The 17,651-nt window shown below is 44.9% G+C and overlaps 2 protein-coding genes across 2 annotated transcripts in view; both read right to left on the bottom strand.

Annotated features, from left to right (window-relative positions):
• Positions 1-17,651, bottom strand: part of LOC144892380 (uncharacterized) — a 547,127-nt gene that overhangs the window by 324,770 nt on the left and 204,706 nt on the right. The window lies entirely within an intron of this gene.
• The window catches only part of LOC137428384 (metabotropic glutamate receptor 1-like), a 236,838-nt gene that overhangs the window by 78,309 nt on the left and 140,878 nt on the right, over positions 1-17,651 (bottom strand). Inside the window, 2 exon segments of the mRNA XM_078777101.1 lie at positions 2,426-2,675; positions 4,310-4,545. Of these exon segments, the coding sequence (XP_078633227.1) occupies positions 2,426-2,675; positions 4,310-4,545 (486 nt within the window).

Here is a 17,651-nt window from a genome sequence, read left to right as displayed (position 1 = left end):
CTATAATGAAGCTAAAATAATGAATAACTATCACTGCGGTATTTCAAGGATCAAAGACAATGGGAACAAAGTGCATAAAACAACAACAATTACGTGTATAATGGAGAAACAATGGTTTCAAGACCAAGAATTATAAGAACTTTGTGTCATTAAGCACCCTCGGCCCAACAATGGTGATTACATGAGTCTGATTATTAAGAAAAATGGTCTTTGCCCCATCCAGAAGCAATTGAACCCTCAACTCAAGCCTCCAAAACGATTCATGGCACGAGTTTGGAATCAAATGCCATAATTCGCGAGGATATATAGATTACCGTAGATCTGAGAATGAACAATCTATAAGAAATGAGATCTGCGCACACAAATACAAACACAAACACAAACACGCGCGCGTGCACACAAACACGGACACACACACACGCACACACACAAACATGCACGCACACACGCACACACACACGCACACGCACGCGCACACAAACACGCACGCACACACACACACACACACACACGCACGCACATGCACACACGCACACACACGCATGCACGCACACAAATGCATGCACACAAACACGCGCACACACACACACACACACGCATGCACACACACGCATGCACGCATGCACACACACACACACACACACGCATGCACACACACGCACACACACACACGCACACACACACACACGCACGCACACACACACGCACACACGCACACACACACACACACACGCGCGCACGCACACGCACACACACACGCACACAACGCACACACACACATGCACACACACACACACACACACACACACACACACGCACACACACGCACACGCACACACACGCACACGCACACACACGCACACACACGCACGCACGCACACACACACACACGCACACAAACACACACGCACACACACACACACACAAACACACACGCGCACGCACACACACCAGGCTCTCCAAACCCTTCGGCAATGGACGAAGCAAGCTTCACGTTGGTCCTTACACAATGGGCTTGCATGAAAGATCAGGCATCCGATATTTTTAATTTTAAACATAACATTTTAATTTTAATTGAAAAACAAAACAAAAAAAACGACCGTTTTGCTGATGGTATACAAAATCATTCTTTAATTAAATTGGCCCCAAAGCATTCCCGCACTCACTTTCTCGTTATGCATTAATCGATTCAATCTACCACACACTGTGCGACTGACGATCCCATTGGATATAACACAAAGGAGTGTTCAAAAACTTCTCGGAACGGCATACTCATAATAGTCCAAGCAATGCCAACGCTGTTTGTTTTTCAATATTTAAAAATGTATAATTGGTGATGAAATATTTTTTCTTACCAATTGTCGATGTCAGAGTGGTGAACCGCCCAATAACCTCAACCAAGAAACTGCTTTGGCAGAACAAACGCCCTGCATAGAGCAAGGTGCCGAACAATGATAAATATATATGGGCTCAGCCTGGTGTTGGCTTAACGGTTAAGGTGGCTGGCTTGAGATCTGAGGGTCCTGAGGTCGAGCCCCTGTCATGCCGTTGAATTAACAGCAGCTGGGTTGACTCAGCCTGTCATCCTTCCGAGGTCGGAAAAACGACTACCAGCTGAGTGTTAATGGGGGGCACTGCATCAGCGAGGAAGCCACAGCCCCAGGAAATGATGCAGCCAGCAGCCACAGGCTGCAAACGAAGCACCGTATATGGGCTGGCATGAAGGTAGCTTAGAGGTACACACACTCGTGTTTGAGCTGTCTAACCTGGGTTCAAAACTGTCATCCTGGTCTTTCTCAGACAGGGTGATGCAACAACGCGTGTGCTGCGGTCTCCCTCGTCTGCCAGCACATTGTGCCAGAGAACCCGTGTACCAGCCAGCACATTGTGCCAGAGAACCCGTGTACCAGCCAGCACATTGTGCCAGAGAACCCGTGTACCAGCCAGCACATTGTGCCAGAGAACCCGTGTACCAGCCAGCACATTGTGCCAGAGAACCCGTGTACCAGCCAGCACATTGTGCCAGAGAACCCGTGTACCAGCCAGCACTGGTCATGAGTGGAGTTTAAAGATCCCACAGGTGTATTTCACAAAGAGTAGGTGATTATCAAGCGACACCCTGAATCGCATTCAGTCGAGTATCCTGTGTTCTACTTCTACCTTGGTTGATACGTGTCCAACAGTTAAATATCTATCTCGACTTGTCGTGAATGCTCCAACCCAAAGCATTCATTCTGTGATGAATGCAGGCCTCCATAACAGAGTATAGAAACTTATATATTGAAAGTAAAGAATGTATCGACAGGTTTTGGTCAATTGTGAGTATCCCCTTCCTATGGAACGTTTGAATGCCCAATGTATGACTAATTTCAGCATGAGCTAGGTGTGTTAGCACCAAAGGACAAGTGGGCGAGGGAGGACTAACCTTCCAGGAGTGTCTCCATTCTCGTCGAAATGAATCTCCTGTTTAGAAGCGCCCATAAAGCGAGTCTTCATGAGGAAGTCCAGCAGAAGGCTACCATTGACGGGTCGCATGGCTGCGCAAAGACCAGTAGTACCCTTGGGGCACAACTCCTCCTGCATGCGATGTAGGCCGTGCACCATGGCATAGATGGCGTTGATTACCGAACCCATCTTGCTGTCCTGCTCGTAGGCGTCCTGCAGTCGTTCATTTCCTGTCCACGTACAAATTGGGATGAAAACACAGGAAAGGGGTGTGGGATAAACCACAAATCAGAGGTGTTAGTGTTCGAGTTACAGCAAGGCACAATAAATTGTGAACCAGTTAAATTCACGAAGGGGTCCACATTGACCTTAAGAAACGCAGCTTTAATCTCAGCTGAAAGCACATCATTGTAATAGCTCAATAGCACCGTTCACAGTTTGTTTTGAGTGGATGTGTACAATGAAAAGAAGATAGATATAAATCAATGAAAAAAACAACAAGAAATATGTCGTGTATAGCATGTTGCCTGGTGCTGGCTTAGCAATTAGGGTTCCGGCTTGGGATCCTAGGATCCTGGGTTCGAATCCCGGTCGATCGCTGAATTAACGCCAGAGGGGTTGACTCGGCCTGTCATCCTTCCAAGGTCGGCAAATTGAGTACCAGATCACTGGTAATTCCCTGCGTGTCGCAAGAGGCGACTAACATGGTTGGTGGCAGGAAGGGCATCCGGCCATAAAACATTGCTTCAAAAAGGGAACCATGGTGCCCGAAAAAGGCCAACCCCTGCTCTGGGGGGGGGGGGGGGGGGGGGGAAATGGCCTCTAAAGGTGGTCATAGCATGACACTTGGAAATCCTTCCAATAAGTCGTCGACCTTTGGCCTATATTAACCTCAAAAATAATTGGTGGTTGAATTCAGCGACCTGATATGCAAATCCTCTTCAAATTTCAAGTCAATTGGATGAAAATTGAGGATTTTAGAAATTCCACCTAGGTTATTGACCTTTGGGCTACGTTGACCTCAAAAATAATTGGTAGTTAAATTCAGTGACCACATATGCAAGTCATCTTCAAATTTCAAGTCAATTGGATGAAAATTGAGGATTTGAGAAATTCCACCTAAGTTGTTGACCTTTGGGCTAAGTTGACCTCAAAAATAATTGGTGGTTGAATTCAGTGACTTGATATGCAAATCCTCTTCAAATTTCAAGTCAATCAGATGAAAATTGAGGATTTTTTGAAATTTGGCCGATGTTGACATTTTGGTCTATGTTGACCTCAAAAATTAATTGGTAGTTGAATTCAGTGACTTGATATGCAAATCCTCTTCAAATTTCAAGTCAATCAGATGAAAATTGAGGATTTTGAAATTTGGCCGTTGTTGACCTTTGGGCTACGTTGACCTCAAAAATTAATTGGTAGTTGAATTCAGTGACAGGATATGCAAATCCTCTTCAAACTTCAAGTCAATCAGATAAAAATTGAGGATTTTAGAAATTCCACCCAAGCTGTTGACCTTTGGCCTAATGTTGACCTTTTGACCTCAAATCAATAGGCTTCTTCTTTACGACCAACTCTACCATTTGGTGAAGTTTCGTAAAGATCGGTTTGAAATTGTGACCTGTAGGCGAGACTGACATGCAGACAAACAGACAGAATACCGCACAAAACCAACCAGTATACTTGAAAAATCTTCGATTTTCGCAAGTAATATTGTCGTTGAATGTGACAAACAATTGATAGACCCTTTGGTGAAGTCACCGACGGCACACATTTCAATGAGCCTACGTACAAACGGGACAGCCGGCTTAACAGCCTGAGACTCGTGGTTTATTTTTAACGGACAAGGGTATTTCTTTCTCACCTGTACAGATGCGTTGCATGTTGTGGTTTTCCTTCAGGTCTCCTGGGATGCGACACTTGAACCGATGCTGCCAGAACTCTGAGAACCAGGGGTTGCGCTTGTTTTCTTTTAGGTGAAGATTCAGATAGTAGTCGTCAAACCACTGGATATTTGACGATTGGAGTTTGATGGTGATGCCACCCTCGGACTCCTCCTCATAATCCTCGATTACTTCATAGCGGTCTGCCCAGCCATCACTGCAAACAATGGCAATGGTGAGGAGGAAAAAGAAGAAGAGGAGCAAGAAGATTTACATCGTTATATTGTTTAGGCCAGGTAAAATAAATTACTAATTTCTCGCCCGCATCCGATTCCTATTCGACGGTCGCCTACTTTTTTTTTTTACTTTTTTTTTTAGATATTTGCTATTTTCTCTCCAGGTCTAATTTTTTTTTTTTGGTGCAGGAGTCTGAAACCCAGACCAATAATTATTTTGCAGTCCCTATATAGGCCTATCGCTCATGCAAATGAAATCGATCTCCTCTAGGTATGCTTGCTCAGCAGCTTATCCTGTAGAGCTCAGCGAATGCAATTTTCGAGACCACACGCGAGTCAGGATAGTCAACACGTCAGACCTGAGTCTTGCCAACCAGGTATATATATATATATATATATATATATACATATATATATATATATATATATATAATCCGTTGGTGGTGCCTTCAATTTTGAAGAAGTTTTAACTTCACAAGACCAGTTTTGGAGGTTTATCTGGTCATATCCATGCATCGTATCAATTACCAACAACATATGCAGTAATTCTCAGCACTGGCCTGGTATTATTGAGGAAGAAGAAGCATATTTAATACCATAGCCTTAATATTGATTCTGTTGAAAATAAGTTGTGACCAATTTCATGTTTTTCAGTTGTGACCAATTGTTTTCATGGTGATGCCAAGACACTCCTCCTAACCAAGTGTCTCCTGCTTAAACACACCTCCAAGATGGTGGGGGGAGGGGAAGGCCCAGGTTTAATTAAAATAAAATAAAAAAAGGAAAGGAAAAGGAGGGGAGCAGCGATTAACCATGAAATCTCCGGTCACTGAAAACATCAAGGTGTTCAAATTTAGAGACAATTAGCTGCACAGTGTGGTGATGATTACCTGTCAAGGATATCCGTAATTAAAGAGCACCTTGGGGGCAAGACATTTTCGACAAACAAGGCTATTTATAAGAGATCCTACACTGGAAACGTGCACCAGTGCATGTCCTAAAATGTCTTCACTGAAAGCAAACAAAAGCATCCACATTGATGGGACAAGTGTATTCAAAGCGAGAAATACTTTTAGAATTCGTGTATCTTATGATATACTGGAGTGAAGTCGATGGGCAAATCCAAACGCAAACCACAAAAAGAGATCTCCACAAAAACCCACAAGAACCACAAAAAGAGACAAAAAAGATTCTTCTCCAATGGCTTGATCTCTGATCATCAATTTGGATTCAGACCAGGCCATTCTACTCTGGACATGCTGCTTCTGCTGTCTCAACAATGGATGGAGGTCCTCAATGCCAAACAGGAAATCAGAGCAGTCTCCCTTGACATATCACGTGCCTTCGATACGGTCTGGCACCCCGCTCTGCTCACCAAACTCTCCTCCAATGGTATCCATGGAAATCTCCACTCATGGTGCGCGCCTCCTCTCTGGTCGTAGGCAACGTGTGGTGTGGGCCCTGAATGGATTTCTCTCATCTCCCCCTTCCTGTTCTGGCTGGAGTTCCCCAAGGTATTGTTCTGGGCCCTGTGCTATTTCTGGTCTTCATCAATGATCTCTCCGACTCTCTGGAGAATCCTCTCTATCTCTTTGCTGATGTCTCCACTATCTGCAGCTCCATTCCTCATCCCTCAGATCGGCAGTCTGCAGCCTCCTCACTCTCTGCAGACCTGGACAAGATCACAGACTAGTCAAACAAGTGGAACATGTCTTTCAATCCTGACAAATCCCACACTCTTACTATGTCTCTCCGAAAAGACCGACTGGAAAACCCTGCCATCTACTTTCTCAACAATCCTCTCCAAGAAGTTCTGTCGCTCAAGCTTTTGGGTCTCACTATCTGCCATGATCTTTCTTGGGATAACCACATTTCCAAGCTGGCCTCCAAAACCAGTCGCCGACTGGGCATCCTCCGTCATGTGAAGTCCTTCCTTGGCACACCTGAGCTCCTCACCACATACAAGGCTTTCATCTGCACCTCAATGGAATACTGTTCCCCCCTCTGGGCCGGTGCTCCTGCCTGACACCTAGCTCGGCTTCACGCTGTTGAAACCAAAGCTTTCAGAATCATTGGAATCTCCCGCGATGAAGCTAACTCCGAGGGCCTTTCACTCACTCACCGCAGGCTGGTTGGTGGTCTTTCTGTCTTTTACCGACTCCTCTCCAGCCTTGCTCCCCCAGCTCTCTCTGGGCTCTGTCCCCCTAATATTCCTACAGGTCGCACAAGATCTGCCAGCAACCCTCTTATGGTTAAACTGCCAAAATCTAGGCTCTCTGCTCACCTTCACTCTTTCATTCCCCTTTTCTCCCGCCTCTGGAACAAACACCCCCACTCCCTTCAATCCCATTCCTCCCTCCAGGTCTTTAAAACAGCTGTTCACCACCATCTCTTACCTTCCCCCATCCAAAACCTTGATATTTTCTACCCCCGCTAATTCACCCCAGATACACTTTTTTTTTGAAATTCCAACTTCTTTCCTGGAAGTCCTTGCAGTGTTGATATGTTTTATACATCTCCCAACTCCCCCCAAGCCCTCCCCCCTCCCACATTTCTCTCGATGTCCTTGCTCTCAAATGTTGTGTTTGTGTCCTTCCCCCTCTCTCCCCATCTTGTGTTCCGCTCCCCTTATTTTGTGTTTTATGTGTTGGTTGACTTTTTGTGTGATTAATGTTAGCTCTTTCACGAGCCTCGATCTTGTATACAAAAAAAAAAAAAAAAGAGAAATTTTTTTTTTCCCCGTTTTGACTCCTGTGACCCCATGTCCCCAACCCGAAGGTCAAATAACTTCGGTATAACCGAATGCCAAATCCGGAAACGTCATTATCTATTTCATGCGGTACCCCAATGTTCATTGCATATGCAAAGTTTCATAAAAAAAAAAAAAAACGTTTTCACCTGTACCGGTAATTGCACTTTTTTGATATTTGACCTTTTCACCCCACCCCAGGGGACAGGGCCAAAAATTATACTGCTCTCACATCTTCTTTCCATGTGGTGATCAAAACTACCAAGTTTGGTGAATTTCTGCACAACCGTTTAGGAAGAGATGGAGGGATAGACGGATGTATGAATGGAGCAGATTACAATATCCGCCCATTTCCCCACTTCTTCTCCAAAACCGCTTATGAGATCGTGACCAAACTTGCCACAAATGATACTTGGTGTGTTGCAACTCAAGTTTGTTCAAGGCATGAAAAAAAAAAATCGGGATTTAAGGGGGTCTACCGAGGGTCAAAGTGGATCAAGGTTTGACCCCCCAAAAATAGGTATTTGCTTTCTTCTCTGAAACTACACACAATATTTCAATGAAACTTAACCACAACCTCCATCACCCGTGATGTACCAAAGTTTGTTCAGGACATTAGAAAAATCAGGATCTAAGGCGGTAAAGGGCATAAGGTGGGTGGGGGAGATGGGAGGAGACTGTTACCCCCCACCCCTCCCCAGGTTTGCCCCCGCCTCCCCCAAAATAGGTATTTGTTTGTTTGTTTGTTTAAAGTCTTATGATTATGTAAGTATGATTCTACATGCTGCACTGGCTTCTAGCAACCATTGAATTTGGTTTAAAATAACGTGATACTGTTTAAAATACCTTTAGTCAGTGTGGTGTGCTGCTTTATTCTACCAGGTATTGGTAGTACCAGGTATTGTTCTATTGTTGAACAATAGTATTATTGTAGAACAATAGTAATAGTAATAATAGTTATATTGGTATATTGTTCTATTGCAATACCAGGTATTATTCTACCAGGAAGTATTAGTACCAGGTATTGGTAGCCCAGGGGTATTGCCCCTATTTTTTGTTTTCAAAAAGCATGGGGATGATAATAAAACATGACTTCCCTTACGAGGAACTTCAACACAGGTGGCCATTAGGCCCATCAGGCCTGTGCAGCTGTGCCAACCTATACTTGTATTGTCCCTGCTCTATCTTCCTTGAATGCTGAGCATCTAAGCAGGAAACAGCACGTACTTTTAAAGTCTTTGGTATGGCTCTACCAGGGTTTTCGCCACTGACCTACCAGACTCAGAGCAGATTCTTGAACCATTACACCACCGAGCCTGATTATAAAGCTAAATATATACAGTATGGAAAGCTTAGACACGAGCATAAACAAAGGGCATGCGAAATTTGAAACATCCACATACAACAGTGATGATCAGAAAGAAACAATACATTTTCAAATCAAGAAAGTATAGGACCGGGAAATTAAGCAATTATGTACACTATATTATCTGATATTCTGCATGATGTAGCCAAGTTCATCCCGAAAGCACGGAAACTTCTTCACAGATGCATTGTGTCATGCAGTAAGTACCTCCATTCTACTGACAGGTAGACAGCAACTGCATCACTCTCTGCTGATCTGGAATTGATTAGATGCTGGTCTGAAAAACGGAACCGGTCTTCCGATCATGGAAAATCTTCGTCTCACCCTGTCGCTCCGGAAGGATCGTCAAACTAGCCCGACTGTGTATTTCTATGCTGAGCCCCTGCAAGAAGTCAAGTTTCTGGAAATTCTCGCCTTTACCATCCACGATTACTCCCGGGCTGACCACATTGCACAACTGACCTCAATAGGCAGCCGCAGGCTGTAATCCATCACGTGAGACATTAAAATGTTGACTTCATTGACACTTCCCCCCCCCCCCCCCCCCCCCTGGTTTAGCTCACTTGCTTTGTATGTTGGAAAAGATTTCTCCACTCTTCATTTCCAGGTCACCAATTGCCCAGAACCATGTTCAATTTCATCGGTTTTGCACCTTATCACCCGAGGCGTTCAAGATGTCATATTGGACTTCAGAATCTCATCCTGTGTTCTGTATACCCTACAAGTTTGTGTACGTGGACCAGGCGAAGGCAGATTTGATACCGAATTAGCCCACACGAATTTTTATGGCCTAAGGAGGTTAAGTACATACGTAAGCAATTTGGGCCTTTGTCTTTTGCTTTGAACTAAATTTAAATGTCAATGTATACATCGACTATATAAGAGAGCTGTTGGTCTGTCTGTCTGTGTCACCATTTTTATTAGAGATGGCTGAACGGATCTTCGCCAAACTTTCAGAGGTTCATCAGTGACTGCTTGGGAGTGTTTTAGGCAAAAAAAAAAAAAAAAAAAAAAAAAAAAAATTTTGGGGGGGATGGGGGGAAGATGCTCAATAGTGCCTAAGTTTTTTAATTAATGACAGTTATGTGCAAGTACACATTCGCATAAATAAATACAACACAATCACCAGTCATTTGAATACAAATAAATCCAAAAATTCCGGAAGTGTATGAAGTTGGTAGTATGGCTTCTTCTTCTTCCCGATCGGCATCAAGCTCAACTCAGAAACGTGATGAACGGCACATTCACCAGCATATATTCAACGAAAAGGTGATGAACCCCCTTCAACTCCCCCCACTCCCTTACTCACCCCTCCCTCTCCTACCTAAAAACCACAAATGATAGTTTTGAATGGCATTATTACCTCTGCCACTGAAGGTGGACGGAGGTTATGTTTTTACCCTCTTTGTTTGTCTGTTTGACTGTGACAAGGATATCTCAAAATGTTATGGACAGTTTAGGACGAAACTTGGTGGACATGTTGGGTGTGCAAACAAGGACCAATTGATTTGATTTTGGTGAAGATCTGGATTCGGATATGAGAATTAAAAAAAACTTTTAAAAGTGATTCTTCACCATTGAGATATGGGGCCAAAAACTATATTATATGGCAAGATATTTCAAACAGTTATGGATGAGTTATGACAGAAATTGGAGGATGAGTTGCGTAGGTGACAAGAACAAGCTGATTCGTTTTTGGCTGAGTTCCAGATCCAGATACTATAATTTTAAAATCGATTCTTCGCCATTGAGATATGGGGCCAAAAACAATATACAGCGCAATATTTCAAACAGTTATGGATGAGTTATGATAGAACTTGGTGGATGAGTTGGGTAGGTGACAAGAACAAGCCGATTCGATTTTGGCTGAGGTCCGGATCCGTACACTATAACTTTGAAATTGATTCTTCACCATTGAGCCATGGAGCCCAAACAATACATAGGTGGGGAGATTACATTTTTCCCAGTCTTTTCACCCGATAGCCTACTCCTTGTTTAAAATCTCAACAAAAAAAACAAAAAAAAAACAAACATTTCCTTCTCTGTTCTTATTCGTTTATTCGTTGTTCTTATTCGTTCGTTCGTTCTTCGACCACGTGTTTCACCCCCATTTCCCCAGATAGTTTTCACTGTTAAACCTTAAAATGTTTAAACTTTCCCCTGAAGTACTGTATTCTGTCATATATTATAACACCTTTTTCTTCTTCTTCTTTAAAAGGTTGCTTTCGACTTGCTCACCAAATCTATTCATCCCCAAAACAAATTCCATCTCTTACAGTGCCTCTTTCATACATTCCCTAAACTCACCTGCACTCCACTCCCCCACCCCCCTCCAGCATCCTTAAATGTATTTTTAACTCGAAGGTCACAAGAAACTCATTTTGCAATAAATGTTTGTTTCCCATTAATCGTACAATTTCCAAAATCCAATCTCACACCTCCCCTCCAAATCTTCCGCATCACCCCTCCCCTCCAAATCTTCCCCATCACCCATCCCTTTCAAATCTTCCCCTTGCCCCTCCCCTCAAAATCCTCCCCATCACCCATCCCTTTCAAATCTCCCCCCTTGCCCCTTTACTCCTAAACTCCCCCCACACCCCTCCCCTCCGAGACTCCCCCTCACCCCTCCCCTCCTCGACTCCCTCCTCACCCCTCCCCTCCAAATCTCCCCCATCTCCCATCCCTTTCAAATCCCTCCCCTTGTCCCTTCCCTCCTAAACTCCCCCCCAACCCCTCCCATCATAAACTCTCCCCTCGCCCCTCCCCTTCAAATCTCCCCACCCTCATTTCTTCTCCATTTCCCCCCTCTCACCCCTCCTCCTCAAAGCGTCCTCCCCGCTTCTTCCCCCTTCCAACTCTCACCTCCATCTCCCCCAACCTTCTGCCTCGCTCTTCCCCCTCCTCAAATAACACCTCATTGTGCCTCACCCAATCACCATCAAACCTTTTGGCCGCCCCATCCTTCCCTTTCTCCGAGCTATTCTGAAATCTCTGACACACCTTCAACAGCTCTCCCTACCTCTTCCACCTCTTCCACATCTTACCCTACCCCTCCTCTGTATCCGATGCTCCCCCTTCCTCTTCATTAACGGTATGGACCTCAAACATCCGGGGCCTTCATTCAAACTTAACTGATCTCTCCATACAGGTTGCTTCTGACAAACCAGACGTAATCTGCTTAACAGAAACTTTCCTCCTTCATGATGTCTCTGATTCCTTAGTATCTCTCCCGGGTTACTCCCTCCTCCGGTATGATAGACCTGATCCTCGTCCTGGAGGTGGGGTTGCTATCTTTATCAAAAACTCTCTTTCTCACTCGCCCTGCACTGCCCTCTCTCCACCTCACCCCCAGGAATACCTCTGGCTACGGCTTCCCCTTCGCTCCCACCTCTTGTTCATATGTGTGTTGTACCGTCCACCAAACAGTGATGACTCCATCTACATCTCGCTGTCTGATAATATGGACCAACTTCTATCGACTCATCCCAACTCTCTCTTCCTCATATGTGGTGATTTCAATTATCAACATGCCAGTTGGCTGGGTGTGGGTACCTCTCTCACCAGCCATGGCTCCTCAGCAAAGGACTTAGGCGACTCACTGGGACTGACACACGCTGTCAATTTCCCGACCCGGATCTCAGTCAACGGAGCATCTTCTCTTCTGGACTTGGTTATGACTAACTTCCCTGAAAATGTCTGCTGCTCTTCTTCTGCTCCAATCGGCTCATCTGATCATGTGCTTGTTAAAGTGGACATCTCTCTGACCATTCTCAGGGAGCCTCCTCAGCGTCGACGAGTCTGGCATTTCACTCAGGCCAACTGGCACGGTCTTCAAGCAGCCATCAATCATCTGGACTGGTCTCCCATCTCTACCACCTCTGACATCAACTCATCCTGGGAATTCTTCCAAAGTAAATTGCTCTCTCTCATGCACAGATTTATCCCATCTCGTCTTCAGTTGTCATACCCTTCCTCCCGTCCATAGTACACGGAATCTTGTGGTGAGGCTGTTGCCCAGAAACAACTTGCCTTCGTCTCCTGGAAAGCAAATTCAACGGAAGGAAATCTCATTTCCTTTCACAAAGCCCGAAACAAGTGTGTGTCCACCCTCAGGAGAGCCAGGAAACAATATCTCTCCGTTCTGAAGACCGAACTCTCTTATCTGTCTCCCGCTTCCAAATCCTGGTGGCGTCTGGTCAAATCTGTTTCTGGTGTTTGTTCCCCTCCATCCCCTCCCTTACCTCAAACGGTTACACAGCTGACTCCGCACGTGAAAAAGCTGAATGTCTCAACTCTGTGTTTGCCTCTAAATCTTGTGTCCCAAACCCATCCCTCTCTGTACCCACCGTACCCAGTCGTACCGGGCTGCTCCTGGACTCTGTGTCCTTTCCTCCTGACAAGGTGGAAAAGTTTCTGTCAACCCTCGACGCTGATTCTGCAACTGGACCTGACGGCATCAGCCCACGGGTCCTAAAATCCTGTTCTTCCGCTCTTTCACTCCCTCTCTCTGTTCTCTTCACCCTCTCTTTTGCTCAAGGTCATCTGCCATCTGCTTGGAAATCAGGCAACATCACCGCTTTACACAGAAAAGGTGCAAAAACAGATCCTAGCAACTACAGACCAATCAGCCTTCTCCCAATTATCAGCAAAGTCATGGAATCCATCATTGCTTCGGAAATGAAATCAATCCTCTTCTCCAATGGCTTGATCTCTGATCATCAATTTGGTTTCAGACCAGTTCACTCTACTCTGGACATGCTGCTTCTGCTGTCTCAACAATGGATGGAGGTCCTCAATGCCAAACAGGAAATTAGAGCTGTCTCCCTCGACATATCACGTGCCTTCGATACGGTCTGGCACCCCGCTCTGCTCACCAAACTCTCCTCCTTTGGTATCCATGGAAATCTCCACGCATGGCTGGCGGACTTCCTCTCTAGTCGTAGTCAACATGTGGCCCTGAATGGGTTTCTATCATCTCCTCTTCTTGTTCAGGCTGGAGTTCCCCAAGGCAGTGTTCTGGGCCCTGTGCTTTTTCTGGTCTTCATCAATGAACTCTCCGACTCTCTTGAAAATCCTCTCTATCTCTTTGCTGATGACTCCACTCTCTGCCGCTCCATTCCTCATCCCTCAGATCGGCAGTCTGCAGCCTCCTCACTCTCTGCAGACCTGGACAAAATCACTGACTGGGCAAACAAGTGGAACATGTCTTTCCATCCTGACAAATCTCACACTCTTACGATGTCTCTCCGAAAAGACCGACTGGACAACCCTCCCATCCACTGTCTGAATAATCCTCTCCAAGAAGTTCTGTCGCTCAAGCTTTTGGGTCTCACTATCTGCATTGATCTTTCCTGGGAAAACCACATTTCAAATCTGGCCTCCAAAGCCAGTCGCCGACTGGGCATCCTCCGTCGTGCGAAGTCCTTCCTTGGCACACCTGAGCTCCTCACCACATACAAGGCTTTCATCCGCAGCTCAATGGAATACTGCTCTCCCCTCTGGGCAGGTGCTCCTGCCTCACACCCAGCTCGTCTTCACGCTGTTGAAACCAAAGCGTTCAGAATCATTGGAATCTCCCGTGATGAAGCTACCTCCGAGGGCCTTTCACTTACTCACCGCAGGCAGGTTGGTGGTCTTTCTGTCTTCTACCGACACCTCTTCGGCCTTGCTCCTCCAGCTCTCTCTGGGCTCTGTCCCCCAAATATTCCTACAGGTCGCACAAGATCTGCCTGCAACCATCTTATGGTTAAACTGCCAAAATCAAGACTCTCTGCTCACCTTCACTCCTCTTTTCTCCTGCCTCTGGAACAAACTCCCTCATTCCCTTCAATCCCACTCCTCCCACCAGGTCTTTAAAAGAGCTGTTCACCACCATCTCTTATCTTCCCCCATCCAAAACTTTGATCTTTTTACCCCCGCTAATTTCACCCCAAATCCACTTTTTTGAAATACCAACTTCTTTCCTGGAAGTCCTTGGTGTCCTTGTGTTTATACTTCTCCCACCCCCACCCCCACCCCTTCCCACGCCGCCTCCCCCCAAGCCCTCTCCCTCCCACACATTCCCGATGTCCCTGCTCTCAAATGTTGTGTTTATGTGCTTCCCCTTCTCTCCCCATCTTGTCTACCACTCCCCTTTTATATACTTTGTTTGTTTGTCTGTTTGATTTGTTTGTGTGATAAATGTTAGCTCTTTCACAAGCCTCGATTATGTATACAAAAAAAAGAAAAAAAGAAAAGAAACAAACACATGGACAAACAAACAGACAGACAGACAGACAGAGACAGACAAACTGACTCAAATGCAATACCCTTTCCTCTGGCGAGGGTAAAAATAGTCAAACATCACCTTTCAACTAAATGAAAAAATTTGTGTAATATACCTTGTGAAATGTTAACTACAAGACATTTTATCAAAGTGATTTAAGTGAGGTACAATATGCGACTTTCAAAATGACGTAATATGTCCCCAAGCGCATGAGCAGAAAACCCGAGTGACGGAGTCCATCAGGGAGGCCTGGACATGTATCATACGTGGGAGATAAGGATTGCAGCATGAAATGCTCCCCAAACCTTTAAAGAAGCCAGAAATACTTGGAAACATACCTGCGAGAAAGGGGTGTGCCTCTGTATAACAGAAGATTTGGAGAACTTTCTGATCAACTCGTCCAAAAAGTTTATATCTTGCAAGCCGTACTGTAAAAAAACTCCCTACGATGTGGGCCCGTGAAAGGCCGAAGGTTCGTAGATGGGTGTTTAATCAAATTTAGGAGGAGGTGATGGGGATGGGTGTGGGCGTTGTGTGGGCTGCAAGTGTCGTTAATAATATATTTTACAAATAAATATATGTTCAGGAACAGAACAATTATTGTTAACCATTTTGAAATTGGTACTCTTTCGCCTAAATGCTGAAAATTGTGTTTAAGGCCGATTTGAATGGCAGGTGTCACACAAGCAACGGCAGGTTAAAAATGCATGGGGAGAAAATTCAAGTCGGTGTGAGCATACACCGCGCGTGCGCAAAAGGCCTCATTTAGCATTCATACGTCATTTTGAAAGTCGTGTAAAATGTCAACGAAATCAAAATTAGGACCCTTTTGGGGTCTTATGTGATGGACAACTAAGCCACCCCAGCATCGCATCTGTCTCTCATGGATTCTAGAAATCAAAATATCTCTGTTACCTCCTATTCTTCGGTCTTGCTCCCTCTGCTCTCTCAACCCTCTGACCCTTCCCAGCTCCAAAAGGGTGCACACGTTCTTCCAGTAACCCCCTCCTGGTTAAAATCCCAAAATCCAGGCTGACCACACATCTCGGCTCTTTTGTTCCTTTTTCTCCTCTCTGAGACCGTTCAATATCACTCTTGCCTCCAAGGCTTAAAGCAAGCGGAGAACTACCATTTCATGTCAAACCCCATCTGTATCCACAATCATTTCTACCTCCCTTAAGCATACTACACCTAACTCTCTACCTTACAGGATACTGTGTTTCCTCATCTTTTTCTCCATTTTTTCAGTTTGTTCACCCCCTTTCCTTATTGCGCCCAAATGTTGCCCATTGTCACCTCGTTGCCGTTATGTACCCTCCATCGCCTCGCTCTTCCACGTGCCTCAATGATGTATAGAAAAACAAGAATCTAAAAGTCTAACAGCGGCGTAACCGGGCTTGTAAAAGATTATAAACCACAAACACATATGATTCGCTTTTTAAACAGTTGCTAATGCTGTTTGTAACATTAAGCAAAGAAATTTGGAGGAATCCCGACATCCGTGAGGTAAGTTTTACTTACAGAACTGAGGGAAGATCTACTGTAATCTATATACCCCACAAGGGTTGAGTTAATAACAAAACCGAGGTGAATTCCTTACTTCCGCGGTTGTTAGTACCATACACCGCTTATCATTGATTAATGAACCATGCACCGCTTCAATCCATTAACTTTGTATTCATGACATTGGGATTAAAGTGTCATGGTCATATTTACGATATTATTATTATTATTATTATTATTATTATTATTATTACTATTACGAAAACGATACCACTGAAAGAATACACTACTGTATTAATAAATCTGGGCTTAATTTGTCCGAAGTGGTCTGAAGGTGAGGCATGAAGCCTAAGGCCTATACATACCGTATTGTTGGAAGAGCCGCCGATGCTTTCGATATTTGATGGTCATTTTAACAATCGGTTTGTTTGTGCTTCACACTGAATGAAAAACGTAAAGGTAGAGCATGGCGATTGTGATATATGATAGGATCGGCGATATGTTCGGCCTGAACGAAATTGGAATCAAAATGCCGGAGCGTGGAGAGTCAGCCGCCGTACCGCCGCAATAACATCAGACGTAATCACATCACCCTGTCATGTGACCAGAGCCTCAGCTCTGATTGGGATACGTTTAAGGGGACATACATACAGATGGACAAACACTGTTCTCGACGGCTTTGCCCTATGGGCTACGCCGTAAAAAGGAACACGTGCCCGTGTCACCACTGACAACACAGAATGTCGGTAATAATTGAATATTCTCGCATGAAAAGCAACCCTGGCTGTGATTGGATGTGGAATGGCCAAGGACTGTCACAAAAATAAGCTCAAGTTCCTGTTATGATCACCATGATGTCTGCTTGTTGTCACACCATTCATCTGCTACAATTTGGGTCTTAACGTCATTAGCGAGCAACCGCCGGTTTGAGATTTCCTCAGAAACAAGGCAAGTTGTTCAAGGACCTTAAACAATGGTCACCCACAAAGCTCTGGGTTGCACCTTCATATTTTAATATCTGTACAAGTGATGTGCCATGCACAGCATAGCGGAAGTTCCCAAAAGCAGACGACCTTGCTCTTACTGCATACTTAGGATCCAGCCTTAAGGGGACATGCTGTATGCTGTGCAGGCACCAAAAGGCAATAGATTAGAAGTTACCATAGTGGCAACTTCACCCAAACTCCTCCCAAACCATGGCAAC

Source organism: Myxine glutinosa, chromosome 5, assembly GCF_964187855.1.
Source record: "Myxine glutinosa chromosome 5, kmMyxGlut1.1, whole genome shotgun sequence".
Lineage (NCBI taxonomy): Eukaryota > Metazoa > Chordata > Myxini > Myxiniformes > Myxinidae > Myxine > Myxine glutinosa.
The sequence above is the reverse complement of the archived record's forward strand: the minus strand, read 5'-3'. Positions and strand labels throughout refer to the sequence as shown.